The following is a 19,687-nucleotide window of genomic DNA, read 5'->3' on the forward strand; positions in this document are numbered from 1 at the left end:
ACTATATTCATTTGAACTGACTCCAAAGACCCAGATGCTGGAGTATGTCTGTATTCTTCATGCATTAATAATGGTCATACAAATGCATTCAAAGTGAGCGTTGCATTTGCGACATTGCATTAAAACCTAAAATTCCTCGCCTCTTCTCTCTCTTTTGTATTCCCTCCCTCACATACACAATCCTATTGGCCCTCTGCTGGCTGTTTGCAGTAGAGCAGTCAAAGTCATGTGAGATTGTAACTAAGCACCAGCGGTCTCTCAAGCTTCACAGTAAAGATGAACTTTTCCTAAATACTAATGATTTAGGGAATGCATGTATTTAAATTCTTAATTAAGGCCATTGCATAAAATCACTCAAGTATATAACTACATTATTTGCACGTATTTCTTAGATAACATGTTTCTTAGTTTCATTTCGCAAAATCGAATGATGAAAAGATAAGAGAAGTTAGGTGTTGTTATTCTTTTGAATGCACACTAGAGAGCAGCACTGTATTACCATTAGAAAGGCACAGAGGGAACTCTTACTGATTTTCATTGTTTAAAAAAGATGCGGTACACACACACACACACACACACACACACACACACACACACACACACACACACACACACACACACACAGGAAAAAAAGAATAGTGACCCTATATTTAAGCAGAAGTCAGGGCTCATGTTTCAACTCTCTCTCTCTCATCTACAGGATGCACCTGCAGACCTCCTGTCTTTATTTAACTTCATGTAAATCAAGAGGTTAAGTCTCAGTTCTCTGTAAATCCCCCTTGACTGGAAACACACTGATGTTGCAAATTATTATCAATGCTTTTTTACATGTGTTTTGTTGTACATGCAGGAAAAGCCACTGTTAAAATCATGCAACGGGACTCTCCTTTGTAAACTCCTACAGTATAGATAAATATATATATATATATATATAAAATATATATATATATATATATATATATATATATATATATATATATATATATATATATATATATATATAAATGTGGAAGTGTGCCATGAATTCCAATCATTACGAACAGGACTAAGTCACAATTTTATTATTACAAAACTGCAAAAAATCTTATCAGATCCTGACCTCACATTTTTGGGAGGGGTTTGGGAAATCACCTACACTGATATTAATGCTGACACATAACACAACTGTGATAAACGGTGCAGATTTAAGCAAAGCTCCTCCTCCCGTCCGTCACTATCAGTTTCAGTGTTGTATATAATTGCTCCTCCAGCACCTCCTCTCCTCATCCTCCAAACCCTCTAATCTGTCATCAGTAAACTTTACGTTCCAAGTCACAAGGCCATTCTCAGCTCCCACTGACACCATGCTGGTGACCCTCTGCACTCTCATCACTGCTCTCACATGTGAGGAGGCTGACTTACTGCAACTTTGCCCTCACAGTGGATTCATCAGTCTGTGTGTTTCTCTTGACTCCATGTCGTCTTGTTGGTTCCAGGTGTGAGTGGTGTGACGGTGGTGACACAGAAGCCTGTTGTGACGGTGAGGAGAGGAGAGACAGCCACCATGGACTGTAACCTGGGGACTGTTACTAACACTTATGCTCACTGGTATAAACAGACTCCTGGAGGAGTTCCTCAGTTTGTATTATCGTTTTATCACGGCCACAGCTCTCCAACCTATGGTTCTGGTTTCTCCTCTCCAAAATTCACATCTACTCATCAGTCAGAATCAGATTATCGTTTGATCATTACCAACATGGAGGAGGGAGACTCAGCAGTCTATTACTGTAAAACATGGGACAGCTCTGTTAAGCAGCACGTATCACAGTGATTTACACTGTGACAAAAACCTCTTCACAAAATACTTCTGCTTTTTGAGACTCTGACACATCTTGACTGGGAGGGAAGTCATCAGTCAATGATTTCTGTAACTTCTATACAGTATACATAATAAACATATTTTTTTCTTTCATTTTATTCTCACACACATTCTCAAATCTTTCCTAGTGGTTATTTTCAGTTTGCCATGTGTACATACTTATATGCTCACACGTTAATGTAAACCACTTAAACACAAGTTAATTGTAATTGTTAACAGTAAATATGAATGTCTCTTATTGAGGTGATAAATAAACATGTGGTACACTTTTCACCCTGCTTATGATATAATACTGCTTACGCATACTGTAGCAAGGCAAGGCAAGTTTATTTGTATAGCACATTTCAACAACAAGGTGATTCAAAGTGCTTCACATAAAACCATTAAAATCATCACAGAAAAGTCTTCAATCTGGATTTAAAGGAGCTGAGGGTCTCAGCAGATCTGCAGCTTTCAGGAACCTTGTTTCAGATGTGTGGAGAAGAAAAGCTGAACGCTGCTTCTCCATGTTTAGTTCTGATTCTTGGAACAGAAAGTAGACCAGTCCCAGATGACCTGAGGGGCCGGGATGGTTCATAAGGTAGCAGTAGATCACAAACATACTGAGGCCCGAAACCATTCAGTGCTTTATAAATCAGCAGCAGGATTTTAAAGTCAATTCTTTAGCAAACTGTAGATGAGTGACACATCTCAGCAGATCACCTTGACGTCGAGTCCCCCAGGGTTTGATTCTTGGGCCCCTATTATTCAACTGAACATGCTCCCTTTTGGTCAAATTATACATGACAATAACAATGCTTATCACAGCTTTACAGACCACACTCAGATGTACTTAACAAGTTCACCAAGTGACTATGATTACTCAGACTCACATCAATGCTTAGAATAAGTACATTGCTTGATGCAATTACATGTCCCTCAATTAAATAAAGACAAGACAGAAATCATATGGCAACGAGGAGAAAAGAATGAAAGTGATTTTCCAGCTTGACCCAAGTTAGAAATCTTAATAGATTCAGATCTGAGCTTCAGCAGCCACATCATTCGAAATAAGTTAATCAGTATTTAATCATCTTAAACAAAGAACAAGAATACGAGCTCTCATTGGCGGAAAATGTATGAAAGAAAATAAAGTGCTGACTGAACTTCTTTACTACCTGAGGAGACACATTTAACATCTAAGTATGAACCCACTTTGGATTTTTCTATGAGCAGTCCGAAATAGAAAAATAAAAGAAACAATTAATGTGATAGCATAATGTATTTCATTATCAAATGACATTAGCAGACTTATAAAAGCAATATGCACAAGATACTTATGATGTTGATTTATGTGTGATAACTGTGGTGATTGTTGAAGCTCCTCCTCCACTTCTCTTCTCCTCAGTGTATTTATAAGCTTCAGTCTCTTCTCCTCACACTCCATCCCTGCTCACCTCTCAGCTGTACAGTAAGGAACGTTTACGCCACACAGCGACAACATGCTGGTGACCCTCTGCTCTCTCATCACTGCTCTCACATGTGAGGAGGCTGACTTACTGCAACTTTGCCCTCACGTTGGATTCATCAGTCTGTGTGTTTCTCTTGACTCCATGTCGTCTTGTTGTTTCCAGGTGTGAGTGGTGTGACGGTGGTGACACAGAAGCCTGTTGTGACGGTGAGGAGAGGAGAGACAGCCACCATGGACTGTGACCTGGGGACTGTTACTAACAGTGCTGCTCGCTGGTATAAACAGACTCCTGGAGGAGTTCCTCAGTTTGTATTATCTTTTTATCACAGCTGGAGCTCTCCAACCTACGGCTCTGGTTTCTCCTCTCCAAAGTTCACATCTACTCATCAGTCAGAATCAGATTATCGTTTGATCATTACCAACATGGAGGAGGGAGACTCAGCAGTCTATTACTGTAAAACATGGGACAGCTCTGTTAATCAGCTCGTATCACAGTGATTTACACTGTGACAAAAACCTCTTCACAAAATACTTCTGCTTTTTGAGACTCTGACACATCTTGACTGGGAGGGAAGTCATCAGTCAATGCTTTCTGTAACTTATATACAGTATATATATATAATAGATATTTTCCTTTTATTGTATTCTCACACACATTCTCAAATATTTCCTAATAGCTATTTACAGTCTACCATTTGTAAATACTTATGCTCACGCATAAATGTAAACCACTCAAACACAAGTTATGATCTATCACACTGTCCTGAAAATAATTGTTTACAGTAGATATGAATGTCTCCTGTTGAGTTGATAAATAAACTTGTAGTACACTTTTCACCCTGCTTATGATATAATACTGCTTACAAACACTGTAGCGTACCGGAGATGAGCGATTCTACATCTCAGCAGATCACCTTGACGTCGAGTCCCCCAGGGTTTTATTCCAGGGCCCATATTATTCAACTGAACATGCTCCCTTTTGGTCAAATCATACATGACAATAACAATGTTCATCACAGCTTTACAGACCACACTCAAATGTACTTATAGTTCACCAAGTGACTATGATTGCTCGGACTCACATCAATGTTTAGAATAAGTAGACTGATTGATGCAATTACATGTCCTTCAATTAAATAAAGACAAGACAGAAATCATATGGCAACGAGGAGAAAAGAATGAAAGTGATTTTCCAGCTTGACCCAAGTTAGAAATCTTAATAGATTCAGATCTGAGCTTCAGCAGCCACATCAACGAAATAAGTTAATCAGTATTTAATCATCTTAAACAAAGAACAAGAATACGAGCTCTCATTGGCGGAAAATGTATGAAAGAAAATAAAGTGCTGACTGAACTTTTTTACTACCTGAGGAGACACATTTAACATCAAAGTATGAACCCACTTTGGATTTTTCTATGAGCAGTCCGAAATAGAAAAATAAAAGAAACAATTAATGTGATAGCATAATGTATTTCATTATCAAATGACATTAGCAGACTTATAAAAGCAATATGCACAAGATACTTATGATGTTGATTTATGTGTGATAACTGTGGTGATTGTTGAAGCTCCTCCTCCACTTCTCTTCTCCTCAGTGTATTTATAAGCTTCAGTCTCTTCTCCTCACACTCCATCCCTGCTCACCTCTCAGCTGTACAGTAAGGAACGTTTACGCCACACAGCGACAACATGCTGGTGACCCTCTGCTCTCTCATCACTGCTCTCACATGTGAGGAGGCTGACTTACTGCAACTTTGCCCTCACGTTGGATTCATCAGTCTGTGTGTTTCTCTTGACTCCATGTCGTCTTGTTGTTTCCAGGTGTGAGTGGTGTGACGGTGGTGACACAGAAGCCTGTTGTGGCGGTGAGGACAGGAGAGACAGCCACCATGGACTGTAACCTGGGGACTGTTACTGACAGTGCTGCTCGCTGGTATAAACAGACTCCTGGAGGAGTCCCTCAGTTTGTATTATATTTTCATCACGGCCACAGCTCTCCAACCTACGGCTCTGGTTTCTCCTCTCCAAAGTTCACATCTACTCATCAGTCAGAATCAGATTATCGTTTGATCATTACCAACATAGAGGAGGGAGACTCAGCAGTCTATTACTGTAAAACATGGGACAGCTCTGTTGATCAGTTCGTATCACAGTGATTTACACTGTGACAAAAACCTCTTCACAAAATACTTCTGCTTTTTGAGACTCTGACACATCTTGACTGGGAGGGAAGTCATCAGTCAATGCTTTCTGTAACTTATATACAGTATATATATATATAATAGATATTTTCCTTTTATTGTATTCTCACACACATTCTCAAATATTTCCTAATAGCTATTTACAGTCTACCATTTGTAAATACTTATGCTCACGCATAAATGTAAACCACTCAAACACAAGTTATGATCTATCACACTGTCCTGAAAATAATTGTTTACAGTAGATATGAATGTCTCCTGTTGAGTTGATAAATAAACTTGTAGTACACTTTTCACCCTGCTTATGATATAATACTGCTTACAAACACTGTAGCGTACCGGAGATGAGCGATTCTACATCTCAGCAGATCACCTTGATGTGGAGTCCCCCAGGGTTTTATTCCAGGGCCCATATTATTCAACTGAATGTGCTCCCTTTTGGTCAAATCATACATGACAATAACAATGTTTATCACAGCTTTACAGACCACACTCAAATGTACTTATAGTTCACCAAGTGACTATGATTGCTCGGACTCACATCAATGTTTAGAATAAGTAGACTGATTGATGCAATTACATGTCCTTCAATTAAATAAAGACAAGACAGAAATCATATGGCAACGAGGAGAAAAGAATGAAAGTGATTTTCCAGCTTGACCCAAGTTAGAAATCTTAATAGATTCAGATCTGAGCTTCAGCAGCCACATCAACGCAATAAGTTAATCAGTATTTAATCATCTTAAACAAAGAACAAGAATACGAGCTCTCATTGGCGGAAAATGTATGAAAGAAAATAAAGTGCTGACTGAACTTCTTTACTACCTGAGGAGACACATTTAACATCAAAGTATGAACCCACTTTGGAATTTTCTATGAGCAGTCCGAAATAGAAAAATAAAAGAAACAATTAATGTGATAGCATAATGTATTTCATTATCAAATGACATTAGCAGACTTATAAAAGCAATATGCACAAGATACTTATGATGTTGATTTATGTGTGATAACTGTGGTGATTGTTGAAGCTCCTCCTCCACTTCTCTTCTCCTCAGTGTATTTATAAGCTTCAGTCTCTTCTCCTCACACTCCATCCCTGCTCACCTCTCAGCTGTACAGTAAGGAACGTTTACGCCACACAGCGACAACATGCTGGTGACCCTCTGCTCTCTCATCACTGCTCTCACATGTGAGGAGGCTGACTTACTGCAACTTTTCCCTCCTGTTAGATTCATCAGTCTGTGTGTTTCTCTTGACTCCATGTCGTCTTATTGTTTCCAGGTGTGAGTGGTGTGACGGTGGTGACACAGAAGCCTGTTGTGACGGTGAGGACAGGAGAGACAGCCACCATGGACTGTGACCTGGGGACTGTTACTAACAGTGCTGCTCGCTGGTATAAACAGACTCCTGGAGGAGTCCCTCAGTTTGTATTATATTTTTATCACAGCCACAGCTCTCCAACCTACGGCTCTGGTTTCTCCTCTCCAAAGTTCACATCTACTCATCAGTCAGAATCAGATTATCGTTTGATCATTACCAACATGGAGGAGGGAGACTCAGCAGTCTATTACTGTAAAACATGGGACAGCTCTGTTAATCAGCTCGTATCACAGTGATTTACACTGTGACAAAAACCTCTTCACAAAATACTTCTGCTTTTTGAGACTCTGACAATCTTGACTGGGAGGGAAGTCATCAGTCAATGATTTCTGTAACTTCTATACAGTATACATAATAAACACATTTTTTTCTTTCATTTTATTCTCACACACATTCTCAAATCTTTCCTAGTGGTTATTTTCAGTTTGCCATGTGTACATACTTATATGCTCACACGTTAATGTAAACCACTTAAACACAAGTTAATTGTAATTGTTAACAGTAAATATGAATGTCTCTTATTGAGGTGATAAATAAACATGTGGTACACTTTTCACCCTGCTTATGATATAATACTGCTTACGCATACTGTAGCAAGGCAAGGCAAGTTTATTTGTATAGCACATTTCAACAACAAGGTGATTCAAAGTGCTTCACATAAAACCATTAAAATCATCACAGAAAAGTCTTCAATCTGGATTTAAAGGAGCTGAGGGTCTCAGCAGATCTGCAGCTTTCAGGAACCTTGTTTCAGATGTGTGGAGAAGAAAAGCTGAACGCTGCTTCTCCATGTTTAGTTCTGATTCTTGGAACAGAAAGTAGACCAGTCCCAGATGACCTGAGGGGCCGGGATGGTTCATAAGGTAGCAGTAGATCACAAACATACTGAGGCCCGAAACCATTCAGTGCTTTATAAATCAGCAGCAGGATTTTAAAGTCAATTCTTTAGCAAACTGTAGATGAGTGACACATCTCAGCAGATCACCTTGACGTCGAGTCCCCCAGGGTTTGATTCTTGGGCCCCTATTATTCAACTGAACATGCTCCCTTTTGGTCAAATTATACATGACAATAACAATGCTTATCACAGCTTTACAGACCACACTCAGATGTACTTAACAAGTTCACCAAGTGACTATGATTACTCAGACTCACATCAATGCTTAGAATAAGTACATTGCTTGATGCAATTACATGTCCCTCAATTAAATAAAGACAAGACAGAAATCATATGGCAACGAGGAGAAAAGAATGAAAGTGATTTTCTAGCTTGACCCAAGTTAGAAATCTTAATAGATTCAGATCTGAGCTTCAGCAGCCACATCATTCGAAATAAGTTAATCAGTATTTAATCATCTTAAACAAAGAACAAGAATACGAGCTCTCATTGGCGGAAAATGTATGAAAGAAAATAAATTGCTGACTGAACTTCTTTACTACCTGAGGAGACACATTTAACATCAAAGTATGAACCCACTTTGAATTTTTCTATGAGCAGTCCGAAATAGAAAAATAAAAGAAACAATTAATGTGATAGCATAATGTATTTCATTATCAAATGACATTAGCAGACTTATAAAAGCAATATGCACAAGATACTTATGATGTTGATTTATGTGTGATAACTGTGGTGATTGTTGAAGCTCCTCCTCCACTTCTCTTCTCCTCAGTGTATTTATAAGCTTCAGTCTCTTCTCCTCACACTCCATCCCTGCTCACCTCTCAGCTGTACAGTAAGGAACGTTTACGCCACACAGCGACAACATGCTGGTGACCCTCTGCTCTCTCATCACTGCTCTCACATGTGAGGAGGCTGACTTACTGCAACTTTGCCCTCACGTTGGATTCATCAGTCTGTGTGTTTCTCTTGACTCCATGTCGTCTTGTTGTTTCCAGGTGTGAGTGGTGTGACGGTGGTGACACAGAAGCCTGTTGTGGCGGTGAGGACAGGAGAGACAGCCACCATGGACTGTAACCTGGGGACTGTTACTGACAGTGCTGCTCGCTGGTATAAACAGACTCCTGGAGGAGTCCCTCAGTTTGTATTATATTTTTATCACAGCCACAGCTCTCCAACCTACGGCTCTGGTTTCTCCTCTCCAAAGTTCACATCTACTCATCAGTCAAAATCAGATTATCGTTTGATCATTACCAACATAGAGGAGGGAGACTCAGCAGTCTATTACTGTAAAACATGGGACAGCTCTGTTAATCAGCTCGTATCACAGTGATTTACACTGTGACAAAAACCTCTTCACAAAATACTTCTGCTTTTTGAGACTCTGACACATCTTGACTGGGAGGGAAGTCATCAGTCAATGCTTTCTGTAACTTATATACAGTATATATATATAATAGATATTTTCCTTTTATTGTATTCTCACACACATTCTCAAATATTTCCTAATAGCTATTTACAGTCTACCATTTGTAAATACTTATGCTCACGCATAAATGTAAACCACTCAAACACAAGTTATGATCTATCACACTGTTCTGAAAAAAATTGTTTACAGTAGATATGAATGTCTCCTGTTGAGTTGATAAATAAACTTGTAGTACACTTTTCACCCTGCTTATGATATAATACTGCTTACAAACACTGTAGCGTACCGGAGATGAGCGATTCTACATCTCAGCAGATCACCTTGACGTCGAGTCCCCCAGGGTTTTATTCCAGGGCCCCTATTATTCAACTGAACGTGCTCCCTTTTGGTCAAATCATACATGACAATAACAATGTTTATCACAGCTTTACAGACCACACTCAAATGTACTTATAGTTCACCAAGTGACTATGATTGCTCGGACTCACATCAATGTTTAGAATAAGTAGACTGATTGATGCAATTACATGTCCTTCAATTAAATAAAGACAGGACAGAAATCATATGGCAACGAGGAGAAAAGAATGAAAGTGATTTTCCAGCTTGACCCAAGTTAGAAATCTTAATAGATTCAGATCTGAGCTTCAGCAGCCACATCAACGAAATAAGTTAATCAGTATTTAATCATCTTAAACAAAGAACAAGAATACGAGCTCTCATTGGCGGAAAATGTATGAAAGAAAATAAAGTGCTGACTGAACTTCTTTACTACCTGAGGAGACACATTTAACATCAAAGTATGAACCCACTTTGTATTTTTCTATGAGCAGTCCGAAATAGAAAAATAAAAGAAACAATTAATGTGATAGCATAATGTATTTCATTATCAAATGACATTAGCAGACTTATAAAAGCAATATGCACAAGATACTTATGATGTTGATTTATGTGTGATAACTGTGGTGATTGTTGAAGCTCCTCCTCCACTTCTCTTCTCCTCAGTGTATTTATAAGCTTCAGTCTCTTCTCCTCACACTCCATCCCTGCTCACCTCTCAGCTGTACAGTAAGGAACGTTTACGCCACACAGCGACAACATGCTGGTGACCCTCTGCTCTCTCATCACTGCTCTCACATGTGAGGAGGCTGACTTACTGCAACTTTGCCCTCCTGTTAGATTCATCAGTCTGTGTGTTTCTCTTGACTCCATGTCGTCTTGTTGTTTCCAGGTGTGAGTGGTGTGACGGTGGTGACACAGAAGCCTGTTGTGGCGGTGAGGAGAGGAGAGACAGCCACCATGGACTGTGACCTGGGGACTGTTACTAACAGTGCTGCTCGCTGGTATAAACAGACTCCTGGAGGAGTTCCTCAGTTTGTATTATATTTTCATCACGGCCACAGCTCTCCAACCTACGGCTCTGGTTTCTCCTCTCCAAAGTTCACATCTACTCATCAGTCAAAATCAGATGATCGTTTGATCATTACCAACATAGAGGAGGGAGACTCAGCAGTCTATTACTGTAAAACATGGGACAGCTCTGTTAATCAGCTCGTATCACAGTGATTTACACTGTGACAAAAACCTCTTCACAAAATACTTCTGCTTTTTGAGACTCTGACACATCTTGACTGGGAGGGAAGTCATCAGTCAATGCTTTCTGTAACTTATATACAGTATATATATAATAGATGTTTTCCTTTTATTGTATTCTCACACACATTCTCAAATATTTCCTAATAGCTATTTACAGTCTACCATTTGTAAATACTTATGCTCACGCATAAATGTAAACCACTCAAACACAAGTTATGATCTATCACACTGTCCTGAAAATAATTGTTTACAGTAGATATGAATGTCTCTTGTTGAGTTGATAAATAAACTTGTAGTACACTTTTCACCCTGCTTATGATATAATACTGCTTACAAACACTGTAGCGTACCGGAGATGAGCGATTCTACATCTCAGCAGATCACCTTGACGTGGAGTCCCCCAGGGTTTTATTCCAGGGCCCCTATTATTCAACTGAACGTGCTCCCTTTTGGTCAAATCATACATGACAATAACAATGTTTATCACAGCTTTACAGACCACACTCAAATGTACTTATAGTTCACCAAGTGACTATGATTGCTCGGACTCACATCAATGTTTAGAATAAGTAGACTGATTGATGCAATTACATGTCCTTCAATTAAATAAAGACAAGACAGAAATCATATGGCAACAAGGACAAAATAATGAAAGGGATTTTCCAGCTTGACCCATTGAAAATCTTAATAGACTCAGATCTGAGCTTCAACAGCCACATCAACGCAATAACTGAATCAGTATTTTATCATCTTAAACAAAGAACATTAATAACAGCTCTCATTGCAGGAAAATGTATGAAAGAAAAGAAAGTGATTACTGAACTTCTTTACTAGCTGAGGAGTCACATTAAACTATGAACCCATTTTGGAATTTTTTTTTTTCTATGAGCAGTCTGAAATAGAAAAATAAGAGAAACAATTCATCTGATAGCATAACTGGATTTAATTCTCAAACGACATTAGCAGACTTCCAACAGCGCAAGTTGTTAATCAACAGAATTTATGAAAAGGTGTATGGTGTGCAACTAATGCTTATGATGTTCATTTATGTGTGAAAACTGGTTTTGTTGAAGCTCCTCCTCCTCCACTTCTCCTCAGTGTCTTTATAAGCTTCAGTCTCTTCTCCTCACACTCCAACCCTGCTCACCTCTCAGCTGTACAGTAAGGAACATTAAACGCCACACAGCGACAACATGCTGGGGATCCTCTGCTCTCTCATCACTGCTCTCACATGTAAGATATTCTTCTTATTCATTTTATGGCCCATCATTTCACACAGAAACCTTTCACCTTATTTTTCTCTGTGTGTTGACAGATGTAGATGCAGTGATCGTTCTGACTCAGACGCCTGCTGTCCACACAGTTTCTACAGGACAAGAGGTTGTTCTCAACTGCAACATTCAGAGATATGATGGAAATTATGTCCAGTGGTATAAACAGGTTCCTGGTGAAGCTCTTCAGTATGTTCTTAGCTTTGACCATGGGGACAGTGATCCCTCCTTTGGATCAGGATTCTCCTCAGACCGGTTCAGCTCTAAATCCTCATCAAACATAGAATACCAGTTCATCATAAAGCAGGCAGAGGCCGGAGACTCTGCTCAGTATTACTGTCAGACATGGGATGACTCTGCTTCTGCAGCTGTATCACAGTGGTTCACACTGTGACAAAAACCTCCACCAGATACTCACTACAGATGTTTTACATCTCTGAGCAAAATAGAAACACTCAAATCAGACAAACTGGAACAAAACATTGAAGGACATTAAATGAATGCATCTAACAATACAATAGTGTTTGAAACAAGTCCAGCAGTGTTATGAAATAGAATCAGACGGATGAATTAAATGAGATGTTGACAGTGAGAGTTGGTCTCAACAGGATGCTTCAGTTCCTCTCCCCTCGTTAGAGAGTCAGGAGGTTTTTGTACAGCCATGTGTACAGACTGAACCACTGTGGTATTCGGACCAGGAACCAAGCTGATTGTGACAAGTAAGTACTTTTTACTCATCATAAAACTGAATAAATTTACTGTTACTAATTCTTCTTGAGAGAAAAATATGAATGTATTTGTTTCTACTTGTCGGAAATATTTAACATGTTGTTTAATGATTCATTCTTTTGTTCATCAGCTTTGATACAAAGCAGTTTTTTAACAGATAATTCAAAGTTGTAAAAAATCAAAGCACTTGAAATGTTTTCCAACTAATTTGACCATAGTTATTTCTGCAATTTATGATTCACTCTAATATTACACAACTATTTGAGTTATGTTACATAATCTGTTAAGATTATCTGACATAAAAAATCAATACTACATTTCTGAGTTTGTGTTGTTTAATTACTAATCTTGTAAAATGTAGTTTTAACACCATGATCAGTGTATTTGTTGGCTTTTGAAAATATATGTTTCCTTTGATGGTTAGATAGACTTCACCAAAGTCAGCTCTGTTTTATGTAATTTCTCACAGCGACTGAATATGTCATATTATAAACCAGAGAACATTTTGTAAGACACAGACAAAGACCGTTTGAAATTGTTTTCAACGTGAATGTTATATAGAACCGGTCATCATATTTCCAAGTTATTGATTGATATTCTCAGTTTTTATTTTTTTTACTCTGCTCATATCTTAAGATGATGCTTTCTAAATGTTTCTATTTTCTAAATGCTTTATTCGTTCAGTTTGACTCCCGTCAACTAAACTAGCAGACTATCTTTTACTGTCCAGCTATTTCAAGAATGCCTTTGGTGTGTTTCAGGCTCCAGCCTCCCTCCTCCAGTCCTGACCGTCTTCCCTCCGTCCCGTGCTGAGCTCCAGTCCACTGAAGCCTCTCTGGCCTGTCTGTCCAGTCAGTCTGTGCCTTTTGCAGAAGTGACCTGGTTGTCTGGAGGGAACCCAGTGAGCAGTGGGATCTCTACCAGCACCGCTGTTAAACAACCTGACCAGACGTTCCTCATCAGCAGCTATCTGGCCGTCCAGACGTCAGACTGGAACCTGGATACGGTTTACACATGTAAAGTGTCTTTGGGCGCCCAGACTTCAGAGAAAAACATCCAGAAGTCCGACTGTCCAGCTGAACAACAGTAGAGGAGCAGAATGACCATTTAGCATCTGCTTCTTCTTTGTGCTGTTTGTTCATCACAAAATTTACTTTTTAGAAAATGTGCATGCTTGTAATTGTGTTTCAGCTTTGCAAACAATACAACGTATTAAGACTTATTCAATAAAAAAGCATTGTGTAAAACAATATATTTCTTGTCTTTTTCTCACTGACAATGCCATTTAAGAAGAAGCAGGTGGTTTGTGGATACATTTTTGGCTCACTTTATTCATTAATCACTGATCATTTATATGAAAATGTGGTCATCAGGTATGCTTCATCAGGAAGCAAGTTTTCATCCTCCGTCAGTGAAGCATCACCGCTCTACTCCACCGTCTCTTCCTTCCCAGGATGCACCTGTTGGCCTCCTCTCCTTATTTATAGCTCCATGTAAATGAAGAGTCCTGTCTGTTCTAAAGCGACTTATTCTTTGACCTCAACTAAACTTCATGGTCTTATCCTTTGAACGTGTTTATTTTCAGTGACCACCACTGAACATGAGTTATTATGTTATGTTGGACAGAATTCAACATTCACTTATTATGAAAGATACTATTACACTCTTTCAAAGCACGCTGTTCTAATGTTTACAGTATCACAACTGTTTGTTTGCTGCGTGTGTCAGATTTGGCTCTTTATAAGAAGCTGACAAAGGAACCAGAACCATACATTGACTCTAACTGGGGACTCCTGGTAGCGACCACTATGAAAATATGCTGTTGGAGATGTTACAGAATCACTAAATCAGATTTCCTTTTGGTTTTCACTTTAGCAAGAAAAAAAGCTGTATTTTTTCCCTAAATGCTTTTTATTACCACCAAAACATCTGCAGCAATTAAAATAAAACAAATCACAACCTTATGTGTATATTTAAATATAGATCACATTCATGGAGAGTTTGAGCTGTTGCACCTCATCATGTTCCCTAAATTATGTTCTCTTTCTTTTCAAAATTTCATTTAATTTTTCTGCTCTGCAGTTTTATTTTTTCACTTTCATCTCTCTCTCTCTCTCTCTCTCTCTCTCTCTCTCTCTCTCTCGTTTCGGATAACTTTACCTCCTACCCTTGTCTCATTTCCTTTCCCTGATCAGCCTCACCTCTTCCCAAATACCCCTCCTCCTCTACAGATTATTTAGTTTGTGCTCCTCTTTGTCTGTGCCAGTTCTTCTTCGTAGCGCTGTGTCTAGCGGTCCATTCATTTCTCCCTGAGATCTCGGTTACCTTGTTTTTGACTCGATACATTCTTCCCATCTGTGTACCAAACCACTGCCAGTAATGCCTTTTACTCTCCTGCTCTTGAGTTGTGTGAGTTGTGCTTTTGAGTCCTTGCCTCAGATGTGGTTTCGGTCTCAACACGACCGACAAAAACTGTAGAGTATTACAAAGGAATACGTTTACACACGCGCATGGGAAGATATCAGATTGCATCCTGATTGCTTTTCTCACAGCAGTATATATCAGTCTCTTGAAAAGCAGAAGTGTTTCAGTGAGGAGGTTTTTGTCACAGTATAATTCACTGTGGTACATGCTCCTTGGCAGAGCTGTCCCATGTTTCACAGTGATAGACTGCTGAGTCTCTCTCCTCCACATTGCTGATAGCCAAACGATACTTTGTCCCTGACAAGTGACTAGAAGTGAATTTGGGAGCGGAGAAACCAGAGCCATAGGTTGGAGAGGAATAGCTGTAATGATTCCTCAGGACAAACCGAATATTTTCTTCAGGACTCTGTATATACCAGCGAGACCCATCATCTGTGAAAACGTCACAGTCCATGGTGGCTGTCTCTCCTCTCCTCGCCGTCACAACTGAAGGCTTCTGTGTCACCACTGTCACACCACTCACACCTGGAAACAACAAGACGACATGGAGTCAAGAGAAACACACAGACTGATGAATCCAACGTGAGGGCAAAGTTCCAGTAAGTCAGCCTCCTCACATGTGAGAGCAGTGATGAGAGTGCAGAGGGTCACCAGCATGGTGTCAGTGGGAGCTGAGAATGGCTTTGTGACTTGGAGAGTGAGTTTACTGCTGACAGATTAAAGGGTTTGGAGGATGAGGAGAGGAGGTGCTGGAGGAGCAATTATATACAACACTGAAACTGAGAGTGATTGACAGGAGGAGGAGCTTTAATTCAATCTGCATGGTTTCTCACATGTGTGGGTACATTATCTTCTGTGGAAGGACACATATTTAATTAATTCACTAGTGTTAATCAGTGTATGTCAAATGTAGATGAAAACTTGACTTTACAAAACACAATAATGCCATGATGTGAAAAAACCTTGCAGTATGAATTTATTTTTATTTTCAATTTCTAATGGATAGGATTTATTGATGAAAGGTTTGATTATTTTGAATAATTTAGCTTACACGTTTTGATGAATCAAGAATAGACATTTATTGCAGGATATCATTTTTGGCTCCGCACACATGAATGTAATTTCACAAAAATAAGAGGTAAACTGTCTGTGATTGACAAACAATCAATTATTAAAACATCAGTCTGTTTCCAGTCAGAGACAGTTCCGTCATATTGTACAGAGACCTGACACTTGACATTTACATGGAGCTATAAATAAGAAGAGGAGGCAGGTGCATAAGGAAGAGAGGGGTGGAGAGGTGACGCTTCACTGATGGAGAATGAAGACTTTGTCATGATGGTTGGTTACCTTCTATAATGAAACTTTCAGTGTGTATTGTACTGAGTGAATCTTAGTGTCGTAGTGAAGAGGAACAAGGAAATGAAGAACAGGCCTAAGTACAATCTTGCTGATGCTATGGTCTGGTTTTTTAGGCTTTAAAACAATCTCATAGTTTATGTATTCCATTTAAACTCAGGGCAGCTGGTAGCAGGCGGTCCGACCCCGGCTCCCTCTGTCCACATGCCACGCTGCCCTTTAATAACTGAACAATTTGTTCCCAATTTTTTGTGCCACATCTAGCAGCCATTGGAATGTGTGTGTGAATGAGTAGCAAAAAGAAAAGCGCTTTGTCCTACCATGTTTGAAAAATGCTTAAGTAGTCACAAATGTTGATAAGCCGGAAACAAATCTGTTTTTAATTAACATTTGGGTAAATAACTCAAATACAAACAATGCTCACACAAAGTTTATTAATGTGTGTGTGTGTCTGCGACTACTATTTCAGCCATTATGATACTTAATGTCCAGCTGATACACAGAGAGCAACAGTGGAGATAAATTGATCTAAGCTGCCACCTTGTGGTTAAAAGTGACCTTTTCAAAGATTACATTTTTTTCGGAGAGATTTTCAAATCTTTTTTTCGACACCGAGCATGACTGCTCAATAAAACTATACAAACTAATCATCTAAAAATATATAAACATATTAACTCTTGGTTGATACATCAGCACTGATCGGTCTAAGGTATCTGTGGCGCTCTTCTCCCGGCAATGATCAGTGGTGGCCCCTTGATAGTCCTCCTGTCAGGACCCCTCATCTGAGCTCGCAGTGGAGACCTCAGACCAATGCTGGGGGGAGGCCTCTGTACGGGCCGCTGAGGCCGAGCGAACCTGCCGTCCTGGAGGTCGTCCACAAAACCCTCCACACTGCTTAACTTCGAGGTGAGCTTCCCCAGCTCGTCTTTCAGAGTGTCAAACTGCCTGTAGAGTTCTCCCATGGCATCTGACAAAGGCAGGATCCTGAACACATGCAGAGACATTTGGGAAAGTATAAAAGAGTCAAATATTTGATTATTTTAATGACCAGTCAGTGTCGTGTTCCATAAGCTCACATCGAAAATAGGAACATTGTTTATTCATGAAGCGTAACCAAGGGGAGAACTCCAATCGGCAACATGAACATGAAAGTCAGGACATTCTGTTAAGTAGAAACAGCCCCATCATGTGCAGGAAACATCAGGAAAACAGACCGAAATAACGGAAGTCCCCTAAAAATTGGTTGGCACAAATGTATTCGAGGCCCCGAACTGGTTACTCAGGAATGCTCATTAACTCGCTGTTGGTATCACGGTCCAGAGACTAATCTCCAAAGAAAAAGGTCAACAACTTTACTAACATCTGCCAGAAACACTGGCTGTGTTTTCCCCGTTTTCTGTTGGCACACGTTTCGTAGTGAGGTCATCAAAAGTCAGCCTCGTGTGGACCAAAGCATTAATGGATCAAGTTACTGGCTCTGACCATGGTCATGTGCAGAGCAAAGTTACATAATTCCCTATTTTGTACGACTGGGAGGAACAATAAAATTCTCACTGATGTTATTCTCGCTCTTTCTCAACATTTGGACTTGTTGCTTTTGCCTTCTTGTCCTCGCTTCCGCGTCTGCAATCACTGCAATTTACATTCAGAATCCAGTGTGACCCACCTGTTGTATTCTGGGAGGACAGACGCGTGGTCGTTGATCAGCAGGTCTTTCACTTGGGTTAGAATGGCATATTTCCAGTTGTCCAGAACCTGGGTCAGATTGGAACAAGTCTTTCCGTTGGTGTGATCTGCTGAAGAAATATTTTTTTTATAGTAGGAATAAAGCCAGGTATTCACCCTGAGCTCCAAACAAAATCTTCATTCAAGTGCTTCTAAAAAACGAAAGCTTTTGCTAATCATTTTCAGATGGGAACATGTGGAACAGCGAGAGCGACGACACATCGTCCCTGACCTTTAGGGTGCCTACGTGAGCTTCCCTGGTTCCATTTCTGAGCTACACATGTTAAGACCATGCATAGCAGGACCACAATCCCCTTCATCATCATCTTCCTCGCCGAACAAGAACAGAAATATGAGATGGTTTCTGCTGAGAAACAAGTGTACAGGAAAGCAGTGGTAAATAAATACATTTGCTCAAGTGCTTAAGTACAATTTACTTTTAAAATATTTATTTGACCCTTATCATTACTTGTCACTTTTCACATGAACAAATAAATGAAAAACAAATGTAAATAATAAAAACACATTTCAGGCATATATACACAGCATTTAAAATTGTTTCCAGAGAAAATAACTTTAACATTAAAATGCTAGAGTAGTGCCACTACTGTCATTTTTAGATCATGGTATTTCTACTTTACTAGCAAATAATGTGAGTACTTCTTCCAGGGAATTTTGAACATTTGGTAAGTAAGCTTCAGACACTTTCACTAAAAGAAAACATCTTAAACCTGTTGACCAAGTTAGAATTTCACTTATATTTAGCTGAACTGCAAACAATTAATCTTTTGTTTTGCATATAGATTCCGGATGTCTTTTTCTCGATTCTACCTTCACTTAGATGTTCTGTACTTTGGGTTTTACGATACCTTTCTGAGAAGTAGTGCCAGGGGTCTTTCCCGGTCACAGCAGCAGAACACACTCTGTGGTACGATCCTTCAACAGTGACATGAAAACATGACCTGGTCAGCACTCTCTTATAACTGCCTCTCTCATCTCCCGGAGCCATTCCCCCACCTGCTCCCACCCACTTCAGTGATGCGGTGAAGACGCACTCCGTTCCTTTAACATGCATGCACAGACACACACACACACACACACACACACACACACACACACACACACACACACACACACACACACACACACACACACACACACACACACACACACAACGTTTCACTCAAGTCAAAGCTCCCCAAACACATGCACACACACAAATGCTTTCCAATTCAGTCTCTGTTGTGTCTTGCAGACTACATTGATAAATAACCCTGAATGGGAGGTCCTGCTAATCCTCCATCTATCCCCCAGATGTCTTTTAGCTGCTGTGAGTGGTGTAAGGCAACTGCATTCTCTATCGGCTCTA

At 39.6% G+C, this 19,687-nt stretch overlaps 2 protein-coding genes across 2 annotated transcripts; one reads left to right on the forward strand and one right to left on the reverse strand.

Annotated features, from left to right (window-relative positions):
• Positions 1–12,003: 12,003 nt before the first annotated feature.
• igl1c1 (immunoglobulin light 1 constant 1) lies at positions 12,004–13,900 on the forward strand (the record flags this gene model as incomplete). The annotated part of the gene is made up of 4 exons (XM_079233607.1): positions 12,004–12,043; positions 12,126–12,451; positions 12,767–12,800; positions 13,572–13,900. 4 exons carry the CDS (start codon positions 12,004–12,006, stop codon positions 13,898–13,900), a joined length of 729 nt encoding a protein of 242 aa, XP_079089733.1.
• A 2,524-nt stretch (positions 13,901–16,424) lies between these two features.
• Positions 16,425–19,291, reverse strand: LOC306749311 (uncharacterized protein). Its single transcript, XM_079232584.1, has 4 exons — positions 19,188–19,291; positions 18,551–18,682; positions 18,260–18,386; positions 16,425–17,577 (listed from the first exon to the last, which is right to left on the reverse strand). The coding sequence occupies exons 2-4, from the start codon at positions 18,642–18,644 to the stop codon at positions 17,298–17,300; spliced, it is 501 nt and encodes a 166-aa protein (XP_079088710.1). The 5' UTR covers positions 18,645–18,682; positions 19,188–19,291; the 3' UTR covers positions 16,425–17,297.
• Positions 19,292–19,687: the final 396 nt, after the last annotated feature.

The sequence above is a fragment of the Taurulus bubalis genome (genome assembly GCF_910589615.1).
Source record: "Taurulus bubalis genome assembly, chromosome: 17".
Taxonomy (NCBI): domain Eukaryota; kingdom Metazoa; phylum Chordata; class Actinopteri; order Perciformes; family Cottidae; genus Taurulus; species Taurulus bubalis.

What these genes read in the sequence shown, in the direction of transcription:
- LOC306749311 (XM_079232584.1), bottom strand. Translation starts at nt 18,644, where the DNA reads ATGATGATGAAGGGGATTGTGGTCCTGCTATGCATGGTCTTAACATGT. An exon ending in CTCACGTAGGCACCCTAAAG is followed by an intron (nt 18,387 to 18,550) that starts GTCAGGGACGAT and finishes TTTCTTCAGCAG; the next exon opens with ATCACACCAACGGAAAGACT. An exon ending in GTCCTCCCAGAATACAACAG is followed by an intron (nt 17,578 to 18,259) that starts GTGGGTCACACT and finishes GCATGTGTTCAG; the next exon opens with GATCCTGCCTTTGTCAGATG.